The sequence below is a fragment of the Filicampus tigris genome, chromosome 19 (assembly GCF_054856515.1).
Source record: "Filicampus tigris isolate MCC_2025a chromosome 19, RoL_Ftig_1.0, whole genome shotgun sequence".
Taxonomy (NCBI): Eukaryota; Metazoa; Chordata; class Actinopteri; order Syngnathiformes; family Syngnathidae; genus Filicampus; species Filicampus tigris.
Window position 1 is genome coordinate 9,897,245 of NC_141235.1, and position 23,572 is coordinate 9,920,816.

The window sequence follows — 23,572 nt, forward strand, 5'->3', positions numbered from 1 at the left end:
TCCGACTGCGACATAATTTCCTCGCTATTCCTTTTAATCTTTTTGAGTCACGGGCCAATATTCGGAGTTGGTAGGTGCCTTAAAATCCAAGTTAAAGAAAAAAAAAAAGTTGTTGTTGCCATGGTTATTGCAGTTCTAGCATGATGTCACAAAGAGATCAAGGGGATGAAAGACACTAGCAGGTGGGTTGGTTCAGAATGTGCTAGTAAAGTCCAACAGTCAAGACACCTTATCAACAGCTGAACTTGTCGGTAAGTATGAAAAATGAAGAAATTGTCTGGAAAAGCCTCCTTTGGTGACGGATTTTAAAGAAATGCTCGATGCTTCCAAAATTGAATCATTGCATTTTTTATTTTTATTTGCATCTAATTTTATTTAAATCTTTATTTTTTTTTTTTTTTGGACAAAACGCATTGTGGCAATGCTATTGGCTACCGTGGGCTCGACAACTTCCTGTATTTCTAATATTTTCTGTGATAATCACAATATGTACAATACTGAGGATGCAGGACAACTGCAAAAAAATTTAAATATCAGGTTGGAAAAAAAATTGAAACGTATTAGTTATAAATATCTGAAATACATTGACTGTGACATTTAAATTGGATGAAATGCATGAGCCTCAAGTATTTACATTGGAATAATTCATAATGAATACATAAATCAGTTGTTTATTTAAAACGCATTGGATTTATTGGTCATGCAGGTGGGTGCCCCAAAAAATATGAAAGCGTTGAAAAATATCAGGAATGTCCCTCATTAAAATGCTCCCATAAAATCAGAGCAATCATAACTACCACTCATTATTTTCATTGCAGGGGAGCAGCTTTGTGTTGAACTTTGCCCCTCAAAGGTCAGGAATTGCTGTGAAAAACCCTTGTGTGAGGCCACCAAAAGATCACTGCCGGAGACGATTATTTCAATAATTTCGGTACTTGGGCCTCCTTTCGAATTGACGGCATCAAGGCGGCGAGGCATGGAGGTCATCAACCTTTAGCACAGTTTTTATTGTTGTCCCAAGTTGCTTTGAGATTTTCTGCCTTTCAGGGTTTCTGTCCCCTCGCCTTTGTCTTGACAAATACCCCATCAATTTTCAGGCTGAGGAAAACCTCTGAAGGTGTTTTGCATTAATTAGCTGACAAGACTGGGACAGAGGGAGCCTGCAGTGTAGACCGATATTTTTTCAGGGCTGATATCGGTTATTAGAAGGAGGCTGATAATCATTTTTGGAGTAAAAAGAAAAACATTGGCGTCAAATTAAAACTCTTTATGTAAACTTATTCAATCATATGATTATTGAACCTTTTTTCAGATTTGCAAAAAGTATTTTTTTATTATAATTTTTTTTGACAATATAAGTCCTTGTTGTAAAATTCTATCAAAGTTCAGGGAGCTCGCGGAGTCATCCGTATGTCTTAGGAAAACTTAATAGCTCCCAACTTTTCTAAAGTAAAGTTATTCAAAATGTCATAATAATTTCACTTTGTTTTGATTTCAAACAAAAAAAAAAGTGCAGAATGTTGCCAGGGTCAGTAGAATCTCAAAGTTAACTAAAAATGTACCCAAATAGTTCAAGTTAACAGTTTTAAAGGGGAAATCAACCCAAACATATTTTTTTCAAGAATATGTTCCCAGCAGGTCCACTAGTTGAAACACGGTTTTCTGATTAATAGTGCGTTTGAAAATGACATCACAACTTCCCAAGGCTCAGGTAACGACCAATCACAGCTCGCCTGTTTTTTTAAAGCTGAGCCGCGATTGGTCGTTACCTGAGCCCTGAGTAGTTGCGATGTCATTTTCAGTCAACAGAAGTGACAAAATGGCCGCCCCCACAGATGGCTAAAAACAAGTGGATTAACTCTTACTCCACAAACGCAACATATTATCAGAATGCTTTGTTTCAACTAGCGGGCTTGCAGAGAACATATTCTTGAAAAAAATGTTTGGATTGACTCCCTCTTTAATCAGTGCCGACAATCGGCCCAGCCGATAATCATTCTATCCCTTCTACAGTGTAGTACGTGCTTGTTTACTGTTTATCACAGCAGGCTTCTTCATTAAACATCTGCCATCCAATGGATCGAGTTGAACTCTCAGACGAGCTGGGCAGTCTTTGCGATCAGGACGTTATGGGCGACACACCCAACTTCTCGTCATCCCCAAATCTTCCTTCGCTCCGCGACCCGCCAGAAGAAAGCATCTACACGGAGCTTCGGACTGTGGAAGGCGAGGTGGACGGCTCAGGTGTCTGGTTCCCCCTTGGGAAGATGCTGGAGGTTCCGGCTCCGATAATGACAATGACGCCCACTTTGGAGCCACCGTGCTGTCCTGGGTTGCTGCCTTACAGCCATGGCCTGGTGGGATTTAATGTTGATACAATGATAGCTCTGAGAAATAAGAAACACAATTAAGTATGCTTTGTTGGCTCTGCCCTTCTTCCCCAGTCTTTCCCCTATGATTGGTATGCAAATCCCTTTGATTCTCAACTGGTAAGACACTTTTTTTTTTAAGACACATGTTATTTTGGCTTGCAATGTAGACTTTGTTTTTAGAAATCTTTCAAATCAAATTGTTATTTTGGCAAATAATTTTGAATGAATTCATGCCAGGCAGAAATGCACAATATGGAAAAGGCACTGGTTGGGGTGCTGAAATTACATGTACAGTTTTAATAAGGACTTTGCATTAATTTTCTATAGCGCTTGTTCTCAGGTGGAGTGTAAACTCTGGACTGGTTGGCAGGCAATCGCAAAAAAACATAACTAACCACCGAATGTATTTCTTGCTTTAGAAATAATATGGCTCCCTAAAACCTGGCACCACCTCTCAGAACATGAAGTACTATTTGCAGGGATGGGCATTCCGTCCGGCCCATTTTGCGGACGTAGGACCGAGGACGAGAAGTTTACCGACGTGTTGTGTTGGGTGCTCTTAAAAAGGAAAGACCACTTTTATCTTATACGATACCACGAAGCAGCCTTTTAACTGCCTGCAAAACACCGTAGTGACCCTTTTTTTTTGGGGGGGGGGGGCGTTTTCATGCGCGTTTCCTGCAGCAAGATTGTACTCACAGTCATTTAGCCTGCCCTCTATTGGTTCGATGCGTGTAATACAATGGGTTACGCCTCAGGACGCCCATTTCGCTTAGGTGGATAGCAATTTTGTTAACTGTTTTAGTACATACCTTATCCCTTTGCATGCCAAATATGTCCTTGTCTGGGACACTTCTAGAGCGTCAAAAGTTTCTCCAAACCGTCATTCATGCTCATGCCAGCTCCACCGTACACTTTATGACCGGGAAGTAGAAGTGTTTCGTTCTCTTAAAATAACATTGCGTTTTTTTTGCAATAATTTTTACTGACGGTAAGCGCTTTAAACGGACGAGGACAGACGGGGGACAATGACGGAATGGTGCCCCGGTCAAGGACGGGCCGGAAGCGTCATTTATCCTAATGATCCCCAGACGCTGCATTGTTGACTGTGTGAGAGTGTTACATGTTGCCTTCTCGTGTAAATAGAGTACCCTCATTTGTGCATCTTTGACTCCAGGAGGAAGAGCCAGCAATGATGATGCAACCTGGGGTTGTGAGCCTGAATACAATCGGACATGTGTAGGTGAAAAGAGGCACATGTTCAAATATGGTGCCACTATCTGCATCGTTTGCTTACTGTGTTGCCTATTTACTACTATTGTCTCATCAAAATAGGAACAAAAATATGGCACTAAGAAGTCAATTGCCTTGTATTGCTGCCACAGCATCAAACTCCAGAGCACTGTAAGTACTACTGTACTCTTTAATTTATTGCTTTCACTTGTTATATTGCTATTTTGTTGTTGTATGCAAAGTGCTTTGTTACAGCTATAGCTGTTGTGAAATGCGCTGTAAAAATAGTTGTTTATACAGTAGAAGTGACAACTCCCCAAAAAGCGTAGAATTGCCTATAATATCAGCCCAGTTACTATTTCAAAGTCCTGATCAGATGAATGAGAAATGGGCTTCCACTTGTACAGAGCATTTACCCCTACAAGGCCGTCAAAACTCTTCACACTTCACGTTCACCAACTGATGACGCAGCATCAGTGGCAACTGGGGGTTTAGTAACTTGCTCTGCCGCCCAATGTAAAAGGCATTGTGGAAATCGGCGGGTAAACACAGCTTCACCAACTATAGACCAGTAATTAAGTGATGCTACTTTTTCTTTAAAAATTTGTATGTGCAGGGGCGGGGCTATGTGATGTCCATGGCTAGCCCTTGTCACTCTCTTGAGACCCTAGCACCTCTCTGAAAAGTTTCTGGCCACACCCCCGTTATGTAGACAATGCTTCGGCGCTATCTTGTGGCATCTGAGAGAATTATAGTAAATACAAAAAAAACATGAATAAATGTCATTGGGTAAGGGAGGTATAAATAATCGCATTGAACCACAAATATGCAAGGCATTACTACAGTATATATTCATATTTAAGTTAAGATGCTGCATTTCATTCAGATCCCATCCAGGTTATCATTAGCTGTGGATTAAATGTGCTGTTTCCAGTAGGAGAATGGAACGTGAAGACCAACAGGATGAAAAGAAAAATGAAAAATACATCAAGAAGCCGCTAAACGCCTTCATGCTGTTCCGGCAGGAGCAGAGGCCCAAGGTTGTCGCTCTGCTCAACATTCGAAACAGCGCCGATGTCAACAAAGTGGTTGGACAGATGGTGAGTGTGCCACACGAGTGCCTAAAAGCTGCTGAAAGGTACATTGTGCTTCGACGGCATGCGTCACTTGAGTGATGTCATATGTGCACAGTGGAAGTCACTGACAAAAAAACAGCAGAGGAAATACTATGAGCTCGCCGACGCTGCGAAACTCCTCCACACCCAGCAGCATCCCGATTGGTCTTGCACTGAAAACTATGTATGTCTACATGCCGACACTCGTGGCGCTTCTGATGACATCACCGACATTGGCGACATTGTCAAACCATCTTATGTTTATTAGTTACAGTAAAGTTTATGTGTGTGTGTATTTCAGGGTAAGAAGCGGAAGAGGCAAAGGGTCAAATTTAACGACAAGGATCAAGGTAAGACATCAGGGGGGAAAAAAAAGGTGAAATGTGCTCCCATGATGTTCAATCTCATCCACCAATTCCTCACTACTACTTCAACAGTAACAACAGTTACTGTCTAAACACGGTATTCTGATTAATATTGTGTGGGTGGAACGTGCTGAAAAATCCACGCGTTTTATCAATCTCAGCGGGCTGCCATTTTGACATTATAGCGCAGTCAACTGAAATATACTTAAATGTGCCTTCTGACTAGCATCGCAAACGTCACGTGACCAACCTAGAAAGGAGGTGAGCCTTGGTGAGGGTACTTCAAGATGTAGGGCTGTGCGATAAATTGATATGAATCGCAATAGATCGATATCAAAAGATGCGACTTTTGATAAAATCTTCGATAGAAAAAAATAATCTGGAAGAAAATCACACCGCAAATGAATCCTCATTTCTGTTGTCATTTTTGTTTTTTGTCTGTAGAGGACACTTTCCAGGCCGCGAGCCCGGACGTAGCAAGCGGAGAGACTCATGCAGTAAAGCAGGACAGTCATCAGACGGCGGCCAAACCCCAAAAGCAGCTGCGAGTGATGCTGGAGGTGATGCTTTAACCCGACAGCTTCTGGTGTCCTTCGGTCTGTTTCTTCAAGATTCAATAAAACAATTTGGAATAACACTTTTGAAATGTTTTATGTTGTTTGCAAAATAACCGGTTTACACAAATCATAAAGGCAGTGTCAAGAACGCTCATCGGATAAGAGTCTTTGGATTGGATTGTAAAGAAAGTAAAGCTCGATTTTCAGTGTGGTGATGCAAAACAGTCATTCACCAAGCCACCTTGGGTTATGTTAAAAAACAAAAACTCAAAATTGACCCCAAGATCAGAGATTCTGATTTCAAAGGGCCACTAGCAGGTTTTGTATGATTGATATCTCACAGTTAATTGGCTGCTAACCTTTAATGGTGTTAGAAAAATAAATCCACGGGATTGCAAGTGAAAGATGTAGAGAACATCTGAACTCCTTTGAAAAACCTCATCTACACAAACACGCTCCATATCAATGCACTAGGGGGCGCTGTTGACCCGTTTTCTAAACATATATGCAGCTTCCTCACCAAGGCTAAAGAGGGCAGTATAGGCAAACTGTTCACATACACGAAGAAGACACTCGTTTCTGTGATTGGTTGGAACCTTCTTGTTTAAAACTCGAGCGGCGTAGATGTTTTTGTGATACTTATTTTATCAAGCAGACAGTCATTTCGACCTTTTTTGTGGATGTTGTCGGGCTTTACGGATACACATGATTTGCATATTTGAAAAGCCAACCGTTGACTGTTGCATCTCGTTGACAACGCGACGGAGATCAACTTCGAAGCGTAAGTTTTGTCGGATACGTTGTTCCTCTGTCAACTGACAATTCCTAAGTTGCTATCTAACGTTTCGAGGATTTTACTTCAAGTTGTTTTAGAGCAACCTGATGATTGTGGCGTGTCAAGTTAAATGCTGCATTATTAGCAGTTGTATCATTACCAAAACAAAGATGACTTTGGAGTTTTCGCTGTCATTGTCAACTATAAATACATAGTGTATCTATTTGATCCAAAATGACACTTAGCAGTTTCAATCATAGATGTGACAACAGCTGACTGATAATACAATGTGATGAAAGAAAGTCTATCGAGCGTTGCACTTTTCATCCACAGGCTGCAGACATTTGAAGAGAAGTATCTACCGTTAGTGCAGTCCCGCCAGAGTCAATTCGATTCTATTTAGTCTTTGCCAACAGCAAGAGGTTCACTATGGCTGATTTGACAATGGACTGTTCTTCATCTGTTGCGGAAAACCCAGAAGCGGATGAAGTGAGAGAAAACATTCCCCCAGGATTGACGATACCAGCCAACAGGCAGTATTTGGATGCCGAATATTTCACGGATATCACTCTCCTTGATGTCACACAAACTTCCAACATGCATCCCACTATGAATGAGTTTTCTCCACTTAAAAACACGCCAACAACGTCTAAATTGGCTTCCTTTCAGACGCCAAGGATAGAGGCAAGCGCTAACGGCAGCCAACCTTGCAACTTGGATACAAATGCTGGATACAAAACTTCCAACATGCATCACACTATGAATGAGTTGTCTCCACTTAAAAACATGTCAACGACGCCTAAATTGGCTTCCTTTCAGTTGCCAAGGGTGGAGGCAAAAGCTAACGGCAGCCAACCTTGCAACTTGGAGACAAATGCTTCTAAGTTTTGGTTGCATGACGAAAGCTTACCGGACATGACAGATTACTCGTTTGATTTCACAATGCATCAGAGTATAAATTTTACTGTAAATATATCTCCTTCTGACATGCAATTACTAATCAACAGTGCACAGATGGCGACCATTGAGTCTAATTTAGAAAGTGGAGCAACTTTGAGTCTGGATGAATCCACCAACAAAACTTTCCAGCCTTCCCCTTTAACTGCACCTCAAGTAAGCTTCTCTCAATGCAAAGAACGGGATACGTCAATATCCACTGATAAAGATCCCACCTTAGGGAGTGGACCTACAGAACAGGATGGCCTGCCCTCTGGGAACACAGCTGCGTGTAAAACCAGTATGATGAGTGATACTAGCACAATTACCCGGTTGACAGAAACGAGCCTAAATGACGGTCACCACAACACCTTCGAAGCCAAATCTCAGTCCAGCAATACGATAACCATGTCAGAGAGCAGCTGTAATGGCAGTCACCACAGCACCTGTGATGCAAATCTTTCCACTCAGACGAATGGAACAATGTCAGAAAGCAATTCTAGTGGCAGTCACCACGAGACCTTTGATGCGAAACTTCCACCTCAGTCCAGCGGAACAGTAATATCGGGAAGCCTTTCGAGTGACCGTCGCAACAATACCTTCGATGCAAATCCTCCCTCTCAGTCCATTAGCACTTTATCAATGTCGGAACATGGCTGTAATGACGGTCACCACAACACCTTTGATGCTAAACCGCCCTGTCAAGCCAATGGGAAATCAAAGACATCGGAAATGTCCGGTGACCGTCACCGCGATACCTTCGAATCAAATCTCTCTCAGTCTAAAATCACTTCGTTCGTGTCAGAAAAAGGCTCTGATGAGAGTCGCCATGATACCCTTGATGCTCAACCTCCACAATCCAGCAGCCAAATAACCCTTCCCGTTGGAACCTCAAATGATGCTGACAGCAGCAGCATCGATACTAAGCCCCCCTCTAAGAACAATGGCACAATGAACATGCCAGAGAGTAGCTTCAGTAACAGTCAATGCAACAATTTTGTTGCTAACGCTCCCTCTCAGTCGAACTGCACGTCACCCGTGTTGGAAAGTAACTCAAGTCACGGTCATCAAAACACCTTTGACGCAAAACTTCCCAAATGCAATGGCACAATAACCATGTCAGAAAGCCGATCAAGTGACGGTCACCACAACACATTTGATGCCAAGCCTCCTCGGTCCAGTGGGAAAACAACCATGTCAGAGAGCCACTTGAGTGACGGCCACCAAAACACCTTTGACGCTCAACCTAAGCCCAACGGCACAATGACCGTGGCAGAAAAGAGTTCTAATGACACTCGGCAAAATACCTTTGATGTAAAGCATCCTACTTGCAATGGCACAATAAGCATGTCTGAAAGCCACCCAAGTGACGCTCCCCCCCACAGCACGTTTGATGCCAAGGCTCCTTCTAACACCAACGGCCCAAAAAAGCAGTCAGGGAGCTGTCCTAGCGACAGTCGCCCAAACAGCTTTGAATCGAAAGCTCCCTCCCACCCCAGCAGCGCAGACGCCAGTGCGCTTGAGCCACGTCAAGGCACGTTTAACGCCAACCTCGGCGAAACATCAGCGTCCAGTGCTAGTCATTGTGAGGCTATGCATCATTCGAGATTGCTGACCTATGAGCAAAGTTTGGACCTGGATAACAACAGCAAAGCTTTGAATTTCGACGACACCCACGATTTAAGGCACGAAAAGTTTATCACGTCAACGCCATTGACTAATAGTAAATTGCCCCCGTTCTGCGCCAGGCCAGATGTGAGCAACTTGCAGGTGTCTGAGTTCAAACCTGACGGAGAAACTGCCTGTAAGCCAGAAGAAGTTCAGCCAACGCCCGGCATTGCGTCGAACATCTGCGGTCCAAAAATATTCGCTGCGAAATCACTGCTGCCTTCCTCGAAAGCCCCGTCACTGCTGCTCAAGTTCAAGCCGTCGATGTTGCTCTCAAGACGAAGAGACATGCCGGCGGCGGGTCTCCACCTGCCGAAACAAAGTTTGGCTACTCGCACACTTCAGGAGGTAAATCAATAAAATGAATACGTTTGAAGAATTCAATTCAAGAATAATTTTTTTTTTCTTTTTTTCCCCTTTTCAGAGTTCAGCAGTGCCCAGCGCGTACAACCTGCAACCAACAACCACAGGTACGAAGGCTCAATTCTCCTAGTTATGTGCTATGTGACGCTGATAAGTTTTGACACAACCGCCATTTTATGTGACACCAGCATTGAGGCCAAATACACACCAGCCAAATACTGCAATGGAGAAGCCACAGATTGCTGGCAGACCATCAAGCATCCCAAAAGGGCCCTCACTTCTCAGGCCGCCATCAACGAGAATCAGCATGATGGCTGATAAGAAACGTAATTATGATAATGTATTAGACACGGTGCACCATTGACACATACATAAAATATACATATCGTCGCTGTCCTTTGAAAAACACTAGCGTCCACCTTTTTTCATTTTTTTATTTTTACTTGAATGGTGTTTCCGCATTACAGACACTGCGTTGATGTGATTTTTTTTTTTTTTTTTTTTTTTTTAATCAAAAATTGGACATGGACGTGTTTTTCTCAGGACAGCAACCATATACATTATTCGTAAAAAGTTGGGGATATTCGCCTTTTGGGTGAAATTTCTTTTTTTGCCATTTAGCTTCTTGTTACAAAAAAGCAAGTTGAAAAAAACTTAAACTGTTGGACATGTAAATTAAAAAAAAAAAAAAATAGATATGGTTCACCTGGAAAGGATCTTGTGCATTTTAGGTCCATCCTGAAATTCCAACCAAAAGCCAAATATCCCAAACTAATAGTTCAATGGAGGCTTGTTTCTGTTGCTCATGTTGCAGTTAACATTCCCCAAACCAAGAAGCGCGACATGAACAGAGATGCGCAATTAGTAGTGAAGAAGAAGGCAAAGACAGGTAAAAATTAGGGAGGGGGGATGTTAACTCCCCATACTGTTTATTTGACTGGTATGACAATGACCGCGTGGCTGCTTTTTGTGCTCTTCCAGATGTCCCCACACTGTCCAATAACATTGCATCCAGTGATGCATCAAGTGCCATGAGAAGCTTGAGGCCGGCTTCCCAATGCCAGCGAGCGCCAGCGGCTAAAACCGCAAAAGACGGTTGGTTGGAATTGATCTACTTAAATGGCAAATCATGCCGCCGAAACGTTCCCGCTATCTCAGAAGTTCAATGCCTAACTGAACCCTTCATGTGATTTTTCTTCAGATGCTGCAGTGTCCTCAGCAGCTGGTGATGCTGTCAGCAGAACCAAAAACCTAAAACCACCTCTGAAGACTCAGAGAACTCAGCTGGCTAAAGGTGCAGGTTGGTTAAAAAGTTGTTGTGGAAATTTACTGGACATTATCCGAACCCTTTTGCGGCCCAAACTGTGGTATAAAGTCAAGATTGTATTTTACAGTATGCATGTCAATTCCTTCGTTACAGGTTGTGCTAAATGCATTGTGCTGAAAGCTGAAATACAGCAACTAAAAGAGGGTATGACTGGTTCCGTCTGGGAAAACCATATATTAAAAAAAAACAAAACATATACCGGTTATCAAATTCTGTGTATCCTGATAATACCTTGTTTTGTTCCAGAACTACAAAGATACAAGCAAGAAAAGGATATGTGAACCTGCACTGAAATCAACTTGTCATTGTGGCACTGTATGTATTTATGTAATTTTAAAATTATATCTACAATAATAAAAATGGTGTGACACTGTATTACTCGCTGAGGTCAGTTCTTTGAGGAACATCGGTATGTTTTGAATGCATGTTACCCCATTCTCAGAAGAAGGTGCCGATGTTGCCGTCGTGTGTGACTGTCCTGACAGGACGTACACTTGGTGGCAAAACAGCCACCAGTTATGCCCACTCTTCCGGTGAAATAATATAACCTATTGGGGGGAGGGGTGGCAGGACTCTGGAGGAAGTAAAAATAATTGACTGTTGCTGCACTAGTGTACAATGCCTTGTGAAACTTTGGCCTTACTTCGATAAAATATGTAACAACTCTGAAAGCAATTTTGGAGCAACTGGCGACTTGACATTAAGTATGGCCCAAAGGTCCGGGTCTCTTTTGGTTATTGGATATTATGTTTGGAAGCAGACATAAAAAATGGAAAAAAGAATCGCTATTTGATTTTCATTTTAAAATACAAGCACCAAAATTGAAATACAGCTTAAGTTTCTATTTTGTTGTCTGGAACGAGTAAGGAAACGTCTAAAAAGGGTTTTATTTTCCATTTTTAATTCTAGAACGAAAATAGAATACAGCACGTGACACAAATCGAAATACGGCTCGTATATCTGTTTTAGATTACCGGAAGTTGTCACTGACAGCATTTCTCATACTGACCAGAAGATGGCGATATGTACTGTAATGCTCCATCTCCAGCCTCATTCCACAAACGCTACACTTGGAGAAAGTGGTTGGTTCCCCTCTGTTAAAATAATAATAATGATGATTATGATAATAATAGATAAATGACAAGTTACTTAAAATGAACCATTGAAAATCAGACATTGCTTTGATCAGCAGGTTTCTCTAATTAACTCATGAAACAGGCCTGGATAAAAATGAGGGAGGTTAAAGACTACAGTGACACAAATAAGATTGCATTTTCTTTTAGGCTGGTAATAAGCTACAAAAACATTGTGGAAAAGCTGACATTGCAGGATGAAGATGAGAACAGACTATTCAAAGACACTTGTCTTTCAGGACACCACACTGAGGTCTCGAGCGAAAATGTGCGGCATTTGCCAACCCAGATGTCAAAGTTGGTCATGTGAATCTAATTCACAAATGAGTATTTTGTGCACCCTATAGGATCATCGCGGTTGAACTTTTGCTAAACAGTCCCTCTTATAATATAATTGACATAGCTCGGCCAGCGCTACCAGTGATTCTGAACGCCCCGGGCCCATTAAATGGAGATGGCGGCTGATTGTACATAAAAACATCAACATGTACTAGAAGCGACGCAGTCAAATAAAACACTACGCAAAGAAGAAAATAGTCTATTTAGATTACATTAAAGCAATTCAATTAAACTAATAGTATAATTTGTATAAATAAATAAAATGAGACATGCATAAAAATACAACCACGAAATTGGATTCTGGATTGTTTTTGTGTGTTCACAACAATCGTGTGCTCCGACCATGGTTAGTGGTAGTGGTTGCAGCTAGTGAGTGTAAATATTTTGATAGTTTACGCGACGACAAGTTTTAAGTGAATTTTAACAATTTGTAGCGATGGAGAAGTAAACTCAGACTTTAGACGGGCAGGCGAGTGTGCGGGAAAAAGCGTGGTTTTGGATATTTGGATCTTTAGAAACGTCAACAGGAAGACTGGATTACTGTACTGACCAGAGGTAGGATATCGATCTTGTCAAATATGTATGTACAATACACAAGTCAGTGTACAATAGTCACACGGAAGTAGTCATCTGAATTCAGGGGGGCCCTCGGCCCTTCTCCCCAATAGTATTAATGGTTATTATTATTCCATTTGATTTCATCATGTTTCGTTGTGTGTTGCAGGTTCAGGCTACAGACCTGTCGGACCAGTAGCGACCCACCCACTCCCCTCAAACCGACGAGACGCTTCTCCAGTCAGCAGAGTTGTCTTTATTGACAAAGCATCTTGAAACTATAACACGAACTGTTTGTGACTGAAGCAGACAAGAAGACAATTTGTGTGTTTTATTCAAGCACTTTGTTTACGATCACCAATAAAGCAACGTAACAAACTATACTGCCTATTTGTCATGTTCGTCTTCAATTTCAAACCAAGTTGACTTTGCATACTCTCTCCTGATGGATAACACCATGAAGTTAGTGGTAGTAAACACCGGTGGTGTGTGTGTGTGGGGGGGGGTGGCGGTTATTTGTTTGTGTGTAAGTGACCACTTCACGAGGGATGCCAACCCTCTCCCCAATTACTTATCCGAACTGTTGACCATGATCCAATAAATACAAAAAAAAAATTCGAATTTTCTCCATCAAGATGGCCGAGTGGTATAAGAAGTGCCGTGGTATTCCGGAGACCCGGGTTCGATCCTCACTCTTTGCTCCGTTTACAAATTAAATTGAGAACAAAGCAAGAATCGAACCAGGGTCTCCTAAACACCAAGCTGTGACAGTAACCATTCGACCACGTCTGATCTACTGGTCAAAGTTTGTTGGGTCATATATATATGTAGGCATTAACCTATTCTGCGTCAGAATAGCCGCGTCATAATATGATATATACTATTATGAGGGTGAGTGACTTACACCAAGTGTTGGTTGAGGGGTATAGTCCTCCACTTCGTTACCGGATAACCCGGGTTCGAAACTCGGTAAGGATTTATGACAGTGCGTGCGTCCTTTATTTCGCTGCTGCATTTTCATTGTAAGACAATTTCTTGACTAAAATCTACCGCTTAGCTTTGTGTTAAAAGTTTTTTATTTTTTTTCCTCTGGAAGTGACGTCATCACCGGAAACCTATTTAAGTCGGGGAAAATGCGACATTCTTTCTCAGCACGCTCACTGCCTCCAGTCGTCCACCTGCTGCTCCGCACACATCTCCTCAAAAAGGTAAACGGAAACTGACAAAGTAAGTGCTCAATCTTTAATAGCCTCTTAAAACTTACTGCTTTTGCTGTCTTTGAACTAAAGTAGCACTTTTGTCGTGCTCACGCCTTCCTAACATGCTAAGCTAAAGCGTTTGCTCTAGCGTTGGTAAGTGACACTTCCTACGACTTTAAATTCCACCAAAAATGCGTTTATGGGACGTACATGGTGACAAATGGATGAACGCAATTTAAATATCAATTCATGGTTAGGTTGATGTTTATTCAACAGTAATGCAGCTACTTCTTTGTGTGAGATGACTAACAAAGCGTTTGCTCATATCTTTTCCAGCATCTGGACCAAAGTGCTTTTTTTGCCAAAGGTAAGTAGACAAAACTTGACAATTAAACTGAATTAATCAAGTATATTTTCATGCATGAGTGTTAACTGTCTAATTTCTGTCCACAGGCTTGCATCTTAAACAAAACGACCAGCTTGACTGCAAAATGGCACTATTTCTGTGTTTTTCATACAAAAGATATCACTATTAAACAGACTAAATCAAGTACCTGCGTGTATGTGTTCTTATTTCTGTCGACAGGCTCAGCTCTAAAACAGAATGGCCGAAATGACCATTAAAATGTCTGACTTCCTGTCTTTTTGGGACATGGCGTCATGAGACTTTTGCATGTGTACCAAATGTCAGGTTGCAAAGCCACGAGCTTGTCAGGCTGAGTATTTTCAAGCGGAATGCTTGCGTTCCTTACATTTGTCTTTCAGGCCACCATGCTGTTGAAGAGGCGTCCAGCTCTGCTCTCCTCTCCTCACTGGTAAAACACACACTCTTTCATACATGTACAAATGTTTGACTAATAATTTCAGCATGTGCTGACCATCTTCCCAATCAGCAAAGGTGTGTCAAATCCAGGTCCAGTAAATAAAAACCCAGGCACAGTTTGACTTGCGCCACAGGTGCTTCCACTCAAGCAGCTGCTGGGGAGCTCGTTTACCTGACGGGTGAGTGGAAGCACCTGCGGCTACAGCCGAACTATGGCGGCAGGGGTTTTACTTTCTGGACCGGGATTTGACACCTCAGGTGGGAACATGCACTCAATGGCAACACTTGGATCACTGTCAATTTTAATGTTTTTGCTGCCATATCACTCCAGGAAGAAGCACCAGCCAAGATTCTGGATGAAACCGAAGAAGGCTCAGGAGACCCGATGTGACTTCCCAGCAGCGTCCATTCCAAACTTTTGTTTTTCCTCCCCCTCTTCTGCAGTCATGCCAGAGCTTCATTGAGAGCTGTGGAACAAGATGGTGGTGTATAAAGTGAGCATTTTTTGCCAATTGCAGTCAGGAGTCTCCAATCCTGTTTCCTGAATGCTTTGTCTCCCTGCTGCGACACACCTGATTGAAATGATCAGGCTCCTAAAGAGCTTGCTGATTTGAATCGGGTGTGTTGCAGATAGGCGCAATGGAAAACGGGCAGGCCGGCGACCCACAAGGAACAGGATTGAAGACCCTGGTCAACAAGTTACTTTTCCTTTTTGTCCTGCTCTTGTCCACCAGGTGGTGCTGAAGAACCTGATCAGTGCAGCATGGATCAACTTGTAAAGTTGAGTTCCCTTTAAGGTTGGGACCTGTTGCAAAATTCAAACGTGACAAATCAAAGTACTTGACTGTTTTTTGTTTTTCCAGTTGGTCAACTTGCTGACCGGTTCAACAGGCTCCAAAAAACACTGCATGTTGAAAGGGCACTTGCCTCTTTTTTTCTTGGACTTGGCATGCACTGCAGCTTCCAGTCAGTGCCGTCAGGGACTCTCCCACCTGCTGGGCAAAGAGAAATTCTCCATAAATGTGGAAGGTCCTCAAAGCTGCCAACATTTTCAATATTAAGACATGCAAATAAAAGTACTAAAAATAGCAGCTTGACTGGTCCGTCATTTGTGGTATTTGCAGTTTTTTCCATCCAGGAGAAGTCTCTGCAACACTCCAGAGTTTCAGGAGCTCGACCAGCTGCTGCAGTGGAAGGTTCCAGTCTACAGTGAATCAAAATATTTTTAAGTAAACTAAAAACGAGTTGTCATTAAAGGTGAGACACTACATTCATGGTATGTTCCTTATGCCATAAGCTTTTAAGTTAACTTTTGACTCACCTTTGTCTTTAGGCCCCCCACGCTGGCCAACTGACGACTCCACCGTGCAGCGACGAGGAGACAGTCTTTACATGTCATCAAACTTGTCGCCAAGGTGTTCCAGATGACTGCATCAATGAGGAGCTCCTGCAGAAGCGTAACAGTAAAATAGTAACTGCATTTCAGGTTAGTAATGAAATTGTCTACTCACATGTTTGTCCTGCAGATGGCGCCACTGGAGTGCCACGAGCTGTCACATGACTCAACGTGCGTCTGCCTGAGGATGAGTCCTCTGCTGGTAAGAAAAGGAACATTTCATTTCAGCTAGCACGTTCCAGTTGTCTCGACAAAGTTGAATGCTTTGTTCTTGTGTCCAGTGTGGCGCACGATCGAGTACCTGCTCGCAGCCAGTGACAAGCGGCAACACTTTTGCCTTTGTTGTTGCTTGCGTATTCATGAGGTGCTGAAGCCAAACTTGGAGGCAGCCTGAGAAGAAATGGGAGACATTTACACTTGGATGGTATGCTCTTTAAATTCTTCACTGCACAATCCTCATGACATTTTTTTTTTTTTTGTCCCAATACTTTTGGTTTTTCTTCCCCTTTCCAGGCAGCAAGGATGAAGATCATCTTCCATCATAACGCACCTGTGATGAAGACTTGAGTCTTGATTGTTGGTAGGTTTCAAGCTCCAAACATCTTCTGCACAAGACGTTGACTTAACTTTTGACTTACAGATGTTTTTTTTGTCTTAGGTCCACACGCTTGTCCAAGTTCTTCTCGCTGGCCGATCACTTCGCAACGAGCAGACTGTCATCCGACTTGCAGCTTCGCCTTCTTCTCGCTGGCCGACCACTTGAGCACTTAGCGGCGAGCAGACTGTCATTGAACTTGTCACTTGTTTGTTTGCGATTGTCTACTCTGCAAAAGAAATAAAGCTTGATTACAAATAACACTAAAGCTCTCAACTTCATTCTTACACACATCACAAAACACTTGCTTAAAAGCAAAGTAAAACAAAAAAAACCCAAACCACAAAAATCTAAAAAAAAAAAAAAATCGATTTTTTTTTTTTATTTTATTTTTTTTTCCCCAAATTTTTTTTTTGGCCAATTTTTTTTTTTTTGGAAAGGGGGTGTGGCAAAGCTGGAATAAGGCTTTCTGATTCGCTGATGGGTCTGGAAGTGGGTGGAGCAATGCGGACAAAAGGCTGTGATTGGTTGAAGGCTGGGCGGGACTATGCAAATTAGAAGCGATGTGATTGGTGGTTCAGAAGTGGGGCGTGGTTATGCAAATCTAGAGCGCTGTGATTGGTCGGATTGTCAGAAGTGGGCGTGGCTATGCAAATTACTGCATTCTGATTGGCTATGCAAATTCGAGCCGCATCGTGATTGGTGGATTTGAAATTTGGGCGGGGTTAGGGGCGGTCCTAGCAGCAAATAGTTTTTGGAAGGCACTTTTGAGTCTTCAGGTCAAAGTTGCACTTCAGTCACTACATGAGACACCAAGTCTTTTACTATTCCCCTCAATCTCACATGACCCAAAGCTCAATGAATTTAAAGATTGCTCGAGTTTTGAGTCATGACGAGACAAACAGGAGTAGTAATGTGACACTTGGGTCCACAGTAGTAGTGACTGACATGCAACTCTCACCTCGAGACTTCAAGCAGCCTTTGGAATAGTTTTCCACTGCAGCAACCGACACGCATGAAGGCTTCAAATAAGGGCAGATTTACCAATAAAACACAAAGACTCCAATTCAAGTTTGACAATTTATTGGACAGAGAGGCTAACATGACAATTTGAAAGCATTTCACCAGTCAATGTTTGTGTGAGCCAACTCAAGTTGCACACACAGACATTGACGATGGAAGCAGCTTGACGAGCTCACGTGTGATGTCACTTACTTCAAATGACGCGCACACACTTAGGCGATGGCACCAAAGGGGGGCGTGAGCACACTGGGACATAAACTAAGTGTACAGCACAACACCGTCATCACACACTGCTGAACATGTTTTAAATGACACTGATGTGAACCAAGTTAGTCAAAAATACATAGACTTTTTTTTAAATATGACATTTTTGAACTAACTTGGCCCACATCATTGTCATTCAAAAACATGCCCAGAAGTATCTGACGATCACAGTGTCATGCAGTGCATGAAGCAGAAGTTGAAGTTGAAGTTGAAGTTGAGTGCACTCACGTCCACCTTGTGGTGCGATGTGACATCACACATCAGCTCCTCAAGCACACGACACTGCTCAATACTCACTCGGGTCCAAATGCAGCTTGGCCTTCCCTTTCCTTCCGCGTGTCCCACAAGTCCGTCGGCTGCACCTTTGAGCACGAAGTCTCCTCCATCCATCTGGTCAGGCAGAAAATAAAAGCAGTAAGTAACACTCTTCTGGAGTGACATAAAGTTCGTTTTTTTACTTGTCTATTTTAAAGTCCAAGTCGTACTATTAGTAAAACAAGGTGGCATAGTTCCACTTTTAACACGTCCATTTGCACATGTGCCCACACACGTCATGCATCTGTGTGAGCAATCAGCTGGTGCAGGCTTTCTCTCCGCACCTGACAGCCAATGAGCAACTCATGCTCCTTTCAATCAACTCAAGCAGGGCTTCAAAGTCCTCCAACTGAAAATATTCCACTCATGTGCTAAGAAAGAGTAGTTTAATATTGTTCAAACACACACAAAAAGTAAAACTACTCCAACAGGCAGCAATCTGCTCCCCTTGATATCATTCCTTTACCTTCCCTCAGAAAAAAGCCACTTTACTCTAGTCATTTTACAACACTACATTATCTGGTAAGTATATTACTTTCCAAAATACACAACTTTTATCAAAAGTATAAACCTTTTTAAGTTAACGATGTAAGATTACACAGTTTTGTTTGTTCTTTTGTCCCTGGCCCAATAATCCCTTGTATTAGAATGTCAAATTATTAATTCGAGGAATAGCAGATTACATTGTCCATTAATGCAATTTGGACTCTAATTAGGGCTGTCAAAATGAAAGCGTTAACTCTGGAGATTAATTTAAATTTCATAAAGTGTTAAAAAAAAAAAAAAAAGTTTTACTTAATTCCTGTGGGAGCTGACCTCTGCTCCCCTTGCAGCCAAATTTAAGAGGAGAGTCACTGGCGCACTTTTACATAGTTTTACTTTAAAAAGTTACTCATTGGAGGAATCCCAAATATGTCTTTGGCATATCGTTCAAAAGTTGTAATTCTATACAATACAAGTTTAATTATATAGTGCATTTCATAACAGCTGCAGCTGTAACAAAACACTTTATACAATACAATAACAAAATAGCAATAAAAAACAAGTGAACGCAATAAATTAAAACACAAATTACACTATACAGCAGATACTGGAAAACAGCGGAAAAGCGTCAGTCTCACGTCGGATCAAAAGTCAAAGACAGGAAATGTGTCTTCAAACGGTTTTCAAAATGGACAGAGAGGGGCCTTGCCTGACATTTAATGGAAGGTCATTCGAGAGGAAGGACCAGCAACAGAAAAGGCTCCATCCCCACATACTCAAAGAATCATATTCAAGGATCAAAGAAAGCGATTTGAACAGCCTCTGAATCAAAATATACTTTACATCTTTTTTTTTAATTCCAAGATTTTGCTAAAGGAAATATCTGTTACAAGCTTTGTATAAAATTAGTTGAAAAAATGTGATTACAATGTATGGTAAATTTTGCATTCATTATTTAAAATAAAATAATCGCTTGACAGCACTAACTCTAATTTTTTTTTTTCAGGATCAATTTAGATATGTCATGACATTCTTAATAATTTCAAGGTGTTTTTATTTATTTTGAGTTTTTACATTTATTTACAATAGAATTTACATTTCTGTAATGGCTTATCTATTTAATGACTTACTCACTGCAATCGCCAGCATAAAAAAAAGCAACACAACATTTTGGTCAGCAACATATTCCAGCCGCCTCTCAGTGAAGCTGCACTTGTACACCGCATACTCAAAGGTTTGGCTAAATTGTTGATGTTGGGCTGGAGGCTCTTTCTGTCTGGCAACTTCACGCCCCAGCACATGACATTTATTGACAACATACAATTTGACAGCTCTGTCTTTAAAAGCTGCCTCTACAATCAAATCTTATGGGTTCTCACCAGAGTGGTGGCTTTATTTGCAACGCAGATGGAGGGGACTACTATTTTCATTTTTGAAAAAGTATTTTTTGTTTTATTTCAGTTTTAGATTTTGCATTAATTCCATTTAACCATAATAAACTTGGCAACTTGCTTTTAAAAAAAATGTAAACAAAGAGGCCATTAGAAAAGTCACAGCATTTTTTAAAAAAAGATACGTAAATTAGCAACACTGAGCAGCCCTATCGCTGTAGGCACAAAGCCCCAGGTTGTCAAGGTAAGTAAAAACCCTCCTTCAGGCACCTGAGAACTCTTTCGAATTTAAGAAAAAATAATGATTCCTTTAATGCAGAGAAATCACATTCATTAATTTTAAACATTAAAGTATTGTAAAATGAGTGTAAAAATTTACATTTTAAAAATATACTGTATATTTTAATGTACTTCAATATTTTTTCAAATAGGTCTAACAGACAGAATTTAAACTAAACGTATATTTATAAAATAACAACATTGGGTGTCATGAGTCTGCGCGGTGTCCCGAATGTTTTGACCCTCTCAAGCCACCAGAGGCATAATGCTACATAGAAGAAAATGGAAGGAACCAGCAGCATGCAGTACCTTTTAAGAATGTTGATGGTGAGATGTCCAGGTAGACGACCAGCAGCAGGTGAACATGGGGAGAGATTTGCCTCAAAATGGGAGAGATTTGCCTCAAAATTAGTCACACAAATGCATCCGCGATGTTCACATGTTATTCAGATCCACACATATATTGGTGATTTTCACATGTGCTTTTTTTTAATGTTGTGTGTGCGTTCATCATTTACTCTGCGTGTGAATTGTCGTTTGTGCGGACAACCGTATTTCTTTTGGACACAAACGTCATGCCGTTTCCAAGATATTCCCACACTGGAGGCTGACATTTCAATCGCGCAAACAGCAAAGGCGCTCGAACTGTGTCCGACATGTCGGACCGCGCGCACAAGACGGAATAAGCCCGTGTGACGCGCTTCATGGTAAATCGTTCCTCTCGGAATATCCGAGTCTGGGTGTGTACTTTGCCATGTAAACGGCCGTCAAACTTAATTAACAGCGATCGCTGATTCAAACGGATCATAACGGGAACGCCACATTAAACATTGACAACGCTCGCCGAGACGCGAAGTGCATCAATGCATTAAAATGTTAATAGAACCAAAAAAAAAAAAAAATGACATAGGCCTATATCATGCTTCGATCCTTCATTCTAGTGGTTGGGATGTTAAACATTATATGTTATACTACAGTCCCCAAATGCTTGAATATAAAAACAAACGATACAATAAATGAGGAAAATGCAACTTTATTTATTCATTTATTTATTTATTTATTTAATGTATCTGAGCTCCAAAATAGGAAATGGGGAGCGGAACGGGAGTGAGTGTCATGCTGAACAGGAGCGGGGCGGGATAGAAGGCGCCTTCACCAGGACAAGATATTTTATTTTATTTTATTTTTTTTATTTTATTTATGTATTTATTTATTTTATTTTTTTTATACTGTGGTCTGTTTTTTTTTTCCTCCGTTGGGAGTCGGATGGCACGCGAGTGAATATCCACTCCGGTGTCATCAACCCCGCACACAGCAGTTGTCAACATTAACATGTGTTTTAAAGGCCATCCTTCTTCAGTCCGCTAGAGGGTAGTGTCACTGTCTCCAACAATCCGTGGATCATTTGTTCATTAGTTGGCTTTTTTTTTTTAAACAAAACGGGTAGTAAAAATGAATTTAAAAACTTGTTTTTGACATTGACAAATTGGAAGACATTTGTTCCAAAAAACATGAATGAAATGAAACAAAACTGACAACAAATCATTTTCCGATTTTGCTGCAGAAATGGAAAAAAACCCAAAACAAGCATTTTGGATGTTTCATGTACAGTACTGTACAAGTAAGGCGTGCTTCTGCCAACTCTTCTTCTATGCCGCTGTTGCAGCGGACAATGAGGAGGAAGAGGAGAAGAACGTCCTCGTGTCAAGGCAAAATAATCTTGAGGGAAACAAATTACGGCTGTATTTTGGTTCCCGACTTGTGTCAAATAAACATTAAAGATCAGATAATGGCTCTCCGTTTTTCAATTTCAAAATTTTAAACAAAAAAACAGCGCATTCCGTTAAATGGAAACAGCAACACTGCCTCTTAGCAGAATTAGTAGAGATGGCCTTTCCACATGTAAATCTAAGACCCGTGTGTGTGCGTGTGAGAACATCTTGAAACGGCGTGCCTGCTGATCCACAAACGCACAAATCTCGACACTTCACACGCAGAATTGAATATTTACACGGTAAGTCATGATAAATGCACACACAACATTTAAAAAAACGTGAAAATAACGAATATATTTGTGAACCTGAAAAGCAGATTTTGGTAGCAATCAATCTTTCAATTAAAAAAAAATATTTTGTTACATAAGTGAAAAATCACAAATATTTGTGGATCGAAAAACACGTGAAAATCACAGATGCTTTTGTGTGAATACTTTTGAGACAAATCTCTCCCCGTATGTGAAGTCTCTTCCATTGTGGACATCAGCTTTGGGGTGGAAAACATGCAAAACAACGTTCAAGTCAAACGCTTTCCTTGATTGACAGCTGAGTTCGACTTGTGGTCGTGCTCGCTAACTAGCCACCTTTGCTGATCGTTTTACTATAGCTAGCAAGCTTCCAGTGATGTAGCGAGTAACAATAAACGAACTAGAAGGGCTCAGTGTCATCATTATGCTCCTAAATAGTGTACATACATACATTTGTATATAAATGGCGAAGATACCGCTTAAAAAATGTTTAAATTACTCACTGAAAACACAGCTGCCAGTCACCGGGAGTCTTTGTCATCAAACCGGATGTGTACAGTTCTTCTTTTTCTTCTTCTTCTTCTTCTTGTGTTTGGCGGGTTACATCTCCTTGGTGCATATTGCCACTTACTGGACAGGATATCGCATCGCAAAGGCATTTGACAAGCAATGTTATCCTATGATGTTATCTCTCTAGAAAAGCGTATATATATATATAAATTGAGTGGAGTGGTTGGCATTTTTATTTTTAAAAAAAAAGTCAAAATCCTAAGCGGTATAGATAATGGATGGATGGATTGTCAAAATCCTCTGATTTACAGTCAAATGTGAATGAATACATTATGATTTCCTTAGTCCTCCATGAAAGCATACATAGTACATACATATCTATTGTTTATTTCTTTATTTGGGTAGTGGAGCGTACGTGTACGTTATCACTCTTGGATCTTTCATCAACCAGATGAGAATGTTGGAAAATTGGAAGACATCTGTGAAGCTAATTCGCCTACACATGTCCATTTGGTCAAATTATATTTCTTGTC

General features: G+C 41.2%; 2 protein-coding genes and 2 long non-coding RNA genes across 32 annotated transcripts; 3 read left to right on the forward strand and 1 right to left on the reverse strand.

Annotated features, from left to right (window-relative positions):
* The first annotated feature begins 94 nt into the window (after positions 1–94).
* LOC147129408 (uncharacterized) lies at positions 95–5,722 on the forward strand. Of its 9 annotated transcripts, none has more exons than XM_086016233.1 (10): positions 112–251; positions 819–931; positions 2,046–2,357; positions 2,445–2,489; positions 3,550–3,611; positions 3,708–3,776; positions 4,540–4,705; positions 4,797–4,904; positions 5,022–5,070; positions 5,530–5,722. In XM_086016233.1, the coding sequence occupies exons 3-10, from the start codon at positions 2,076–2,078 to the stop codon at positions 5,655–5,657; spliced, it is 909 nt and encodes a 302-aa protein (XP_085872359.1). In that variant the 5' UTR covers positions 112–251; positions 819–931; positions 2,046–2,075; the 3' UTR covers positions 5,658–5,722. The 9 variants fall into 9 exon arrangements, with proteins under 9 accessions (XP_085872357.1, XP_085872362.1, XP_085872363.1 ...); XM_086016235.1 differs by having other exon boundaries at positions 2,049–2,357; XM_086016228.1 differs by having other exon boundaries at positions 113–251; positions 819–982.
* Positions 5,723–6,208: 486 nt separating this feature from the next.
* LOC147129409 (uncharacterized) lies at positions 6,209–13,024 on the forward strand. 3 transcript variants are annotated; one of them, XM_086016206.1, is made up of 10 exons: positions 6,209–6,423; positions 6,751–9,369; positions 9,446–9,491; positions 9,573–9,710; positions 10,199–10,273; positions 10,366–10,479; positions 10,586–10,684; positions 10,805–10,855; positions 10,958–11,026; positions 12,908–13,024. In XM_086016206.1, the coding sequence occupies exons 2-9, from the start codon at positions 6,847–6,849 to the stop codon at positions 10,990–10,992; spliced, it is 3,081 nt and encodes a 1,026-aa protein (XP_085872332.1). In that variant the 5' UTR covers positions 6,209–6,423; positions 6,751–6,846; the 3' UTR covers positions 10,993–11,026; positions 12,908–13,024. The 3 variants fall into 3 exon arrangements, with proteins under 3 accessions (XP_085872332.1, XP_085872331.1, XP_085872333.1); XM_086016205.1 differs by lacking the exon at positions 12,908–13,024 and having other exon boundaries at positions 10,958–11,086; XM_086016207.1 differs by lacking the exon at positions 12,908–13,024 and having other exon boundaries at positions 10,586–10,678; positions 10,958–11,086.
* Positions 13,025–13,054: 30 nt separating this feature from the next.
* On the reverse strand, positions 13,055–23,097 carry LOC147129410 (uncharacterized). Of its 18 annotated transcripts, XR_015082478.1 has the most exons (11): positions 23,033–23,094; positions 20,816–22,768; positions 18,336–18,428; positions 16,795–16,980; positions 16,645–16,706; positions 16,458–16,546; positions 16,272–16,355; positions 16,082–16,207; positions 15,841–15,964; positions 15,688–15,755; positions 13,055–15,565 (listed from the first exon to the last, which is right to left on the reverse strand). It is a non-coding gene; the product is annotated as an uncharacterized LOC147129410 (long non-coding RNA). The 18 variants fall into 18 exon arrangements; XR_015082475.1 differs by lacking the exon at positions 16,645–16,706; XR_015082474.1 differs by having other exon boundaries at positions 16,458–16,706.
* Positions 13,769–17,012, forward strand: LOC147129411 (uncharacterized). Of its 2 annotated transcripts, none has more exons than XR_015082486.1 (12): positions 13,769–13,965; positions 14,274–14,304; positions 14,391–15,018; positions 15,092–15,254; positions 15,350–15,540; positions 15,624–15,789; positions 15,885–16,017; positions 16,094–16,217; positions 16,287–16,358; positions 16,438–16,580; positions 16,670–16,736; positions 16,815–17,012. It is a non-coding gene; the product is annotated as an uncharacterized LOC147129411 (long non-coding RNA). The 2 variants fall into 2 exon arrangements; XR_015082485.1 differs by having other exon boundaries at positions 13,856–13,965; positions 14,391–14,752.
* Positions 23,098–23,572: the final 475 nt, after the last annotated feature.

Excerpts from the sequence above, each read along its gene's own strand:
- LOC147129408 (XM_086016228.1), top strand. Across the intron at positions 3,777-4,539 it reads GCATCAAACTCCAGAGCACT|TAGGAGAATGGAACGTGAAG; the intron begins GTAAGTACTACT and ends TGCTGTTTCCAG. Across the intron at positions 4,905-5,021 it reads GGTCTTGCACTGAAAACTAT|GGTAAGAAGCGGAAGAGGCA; the intron begins GTATGTCTACAT and ends TGTGTATTTCAG.
- LOC147129409 (XM_086016206.1), top strand. The coding sequence starts at position 6,847 with ATGGCTGATTTGACAATGGACTGTTCTTCATCTGTTGCGGAAAACCCA. Across the intron at positions 9,370-9,445 it reads CTACTCGCACACTTCAGGAG|AGTTCAGCAGTGCCCAGCGC; the intron begins GTAAATCAATAA and ends TCCCCTTTTCAG. Across the intron at positions 9,711-10,198 it reads CATGATGGCTGATAAGAAAC|TTAACATTCCCCAAACCAAG; the intron begins GTAATTATGATA and ends CTCATGTTGCAG.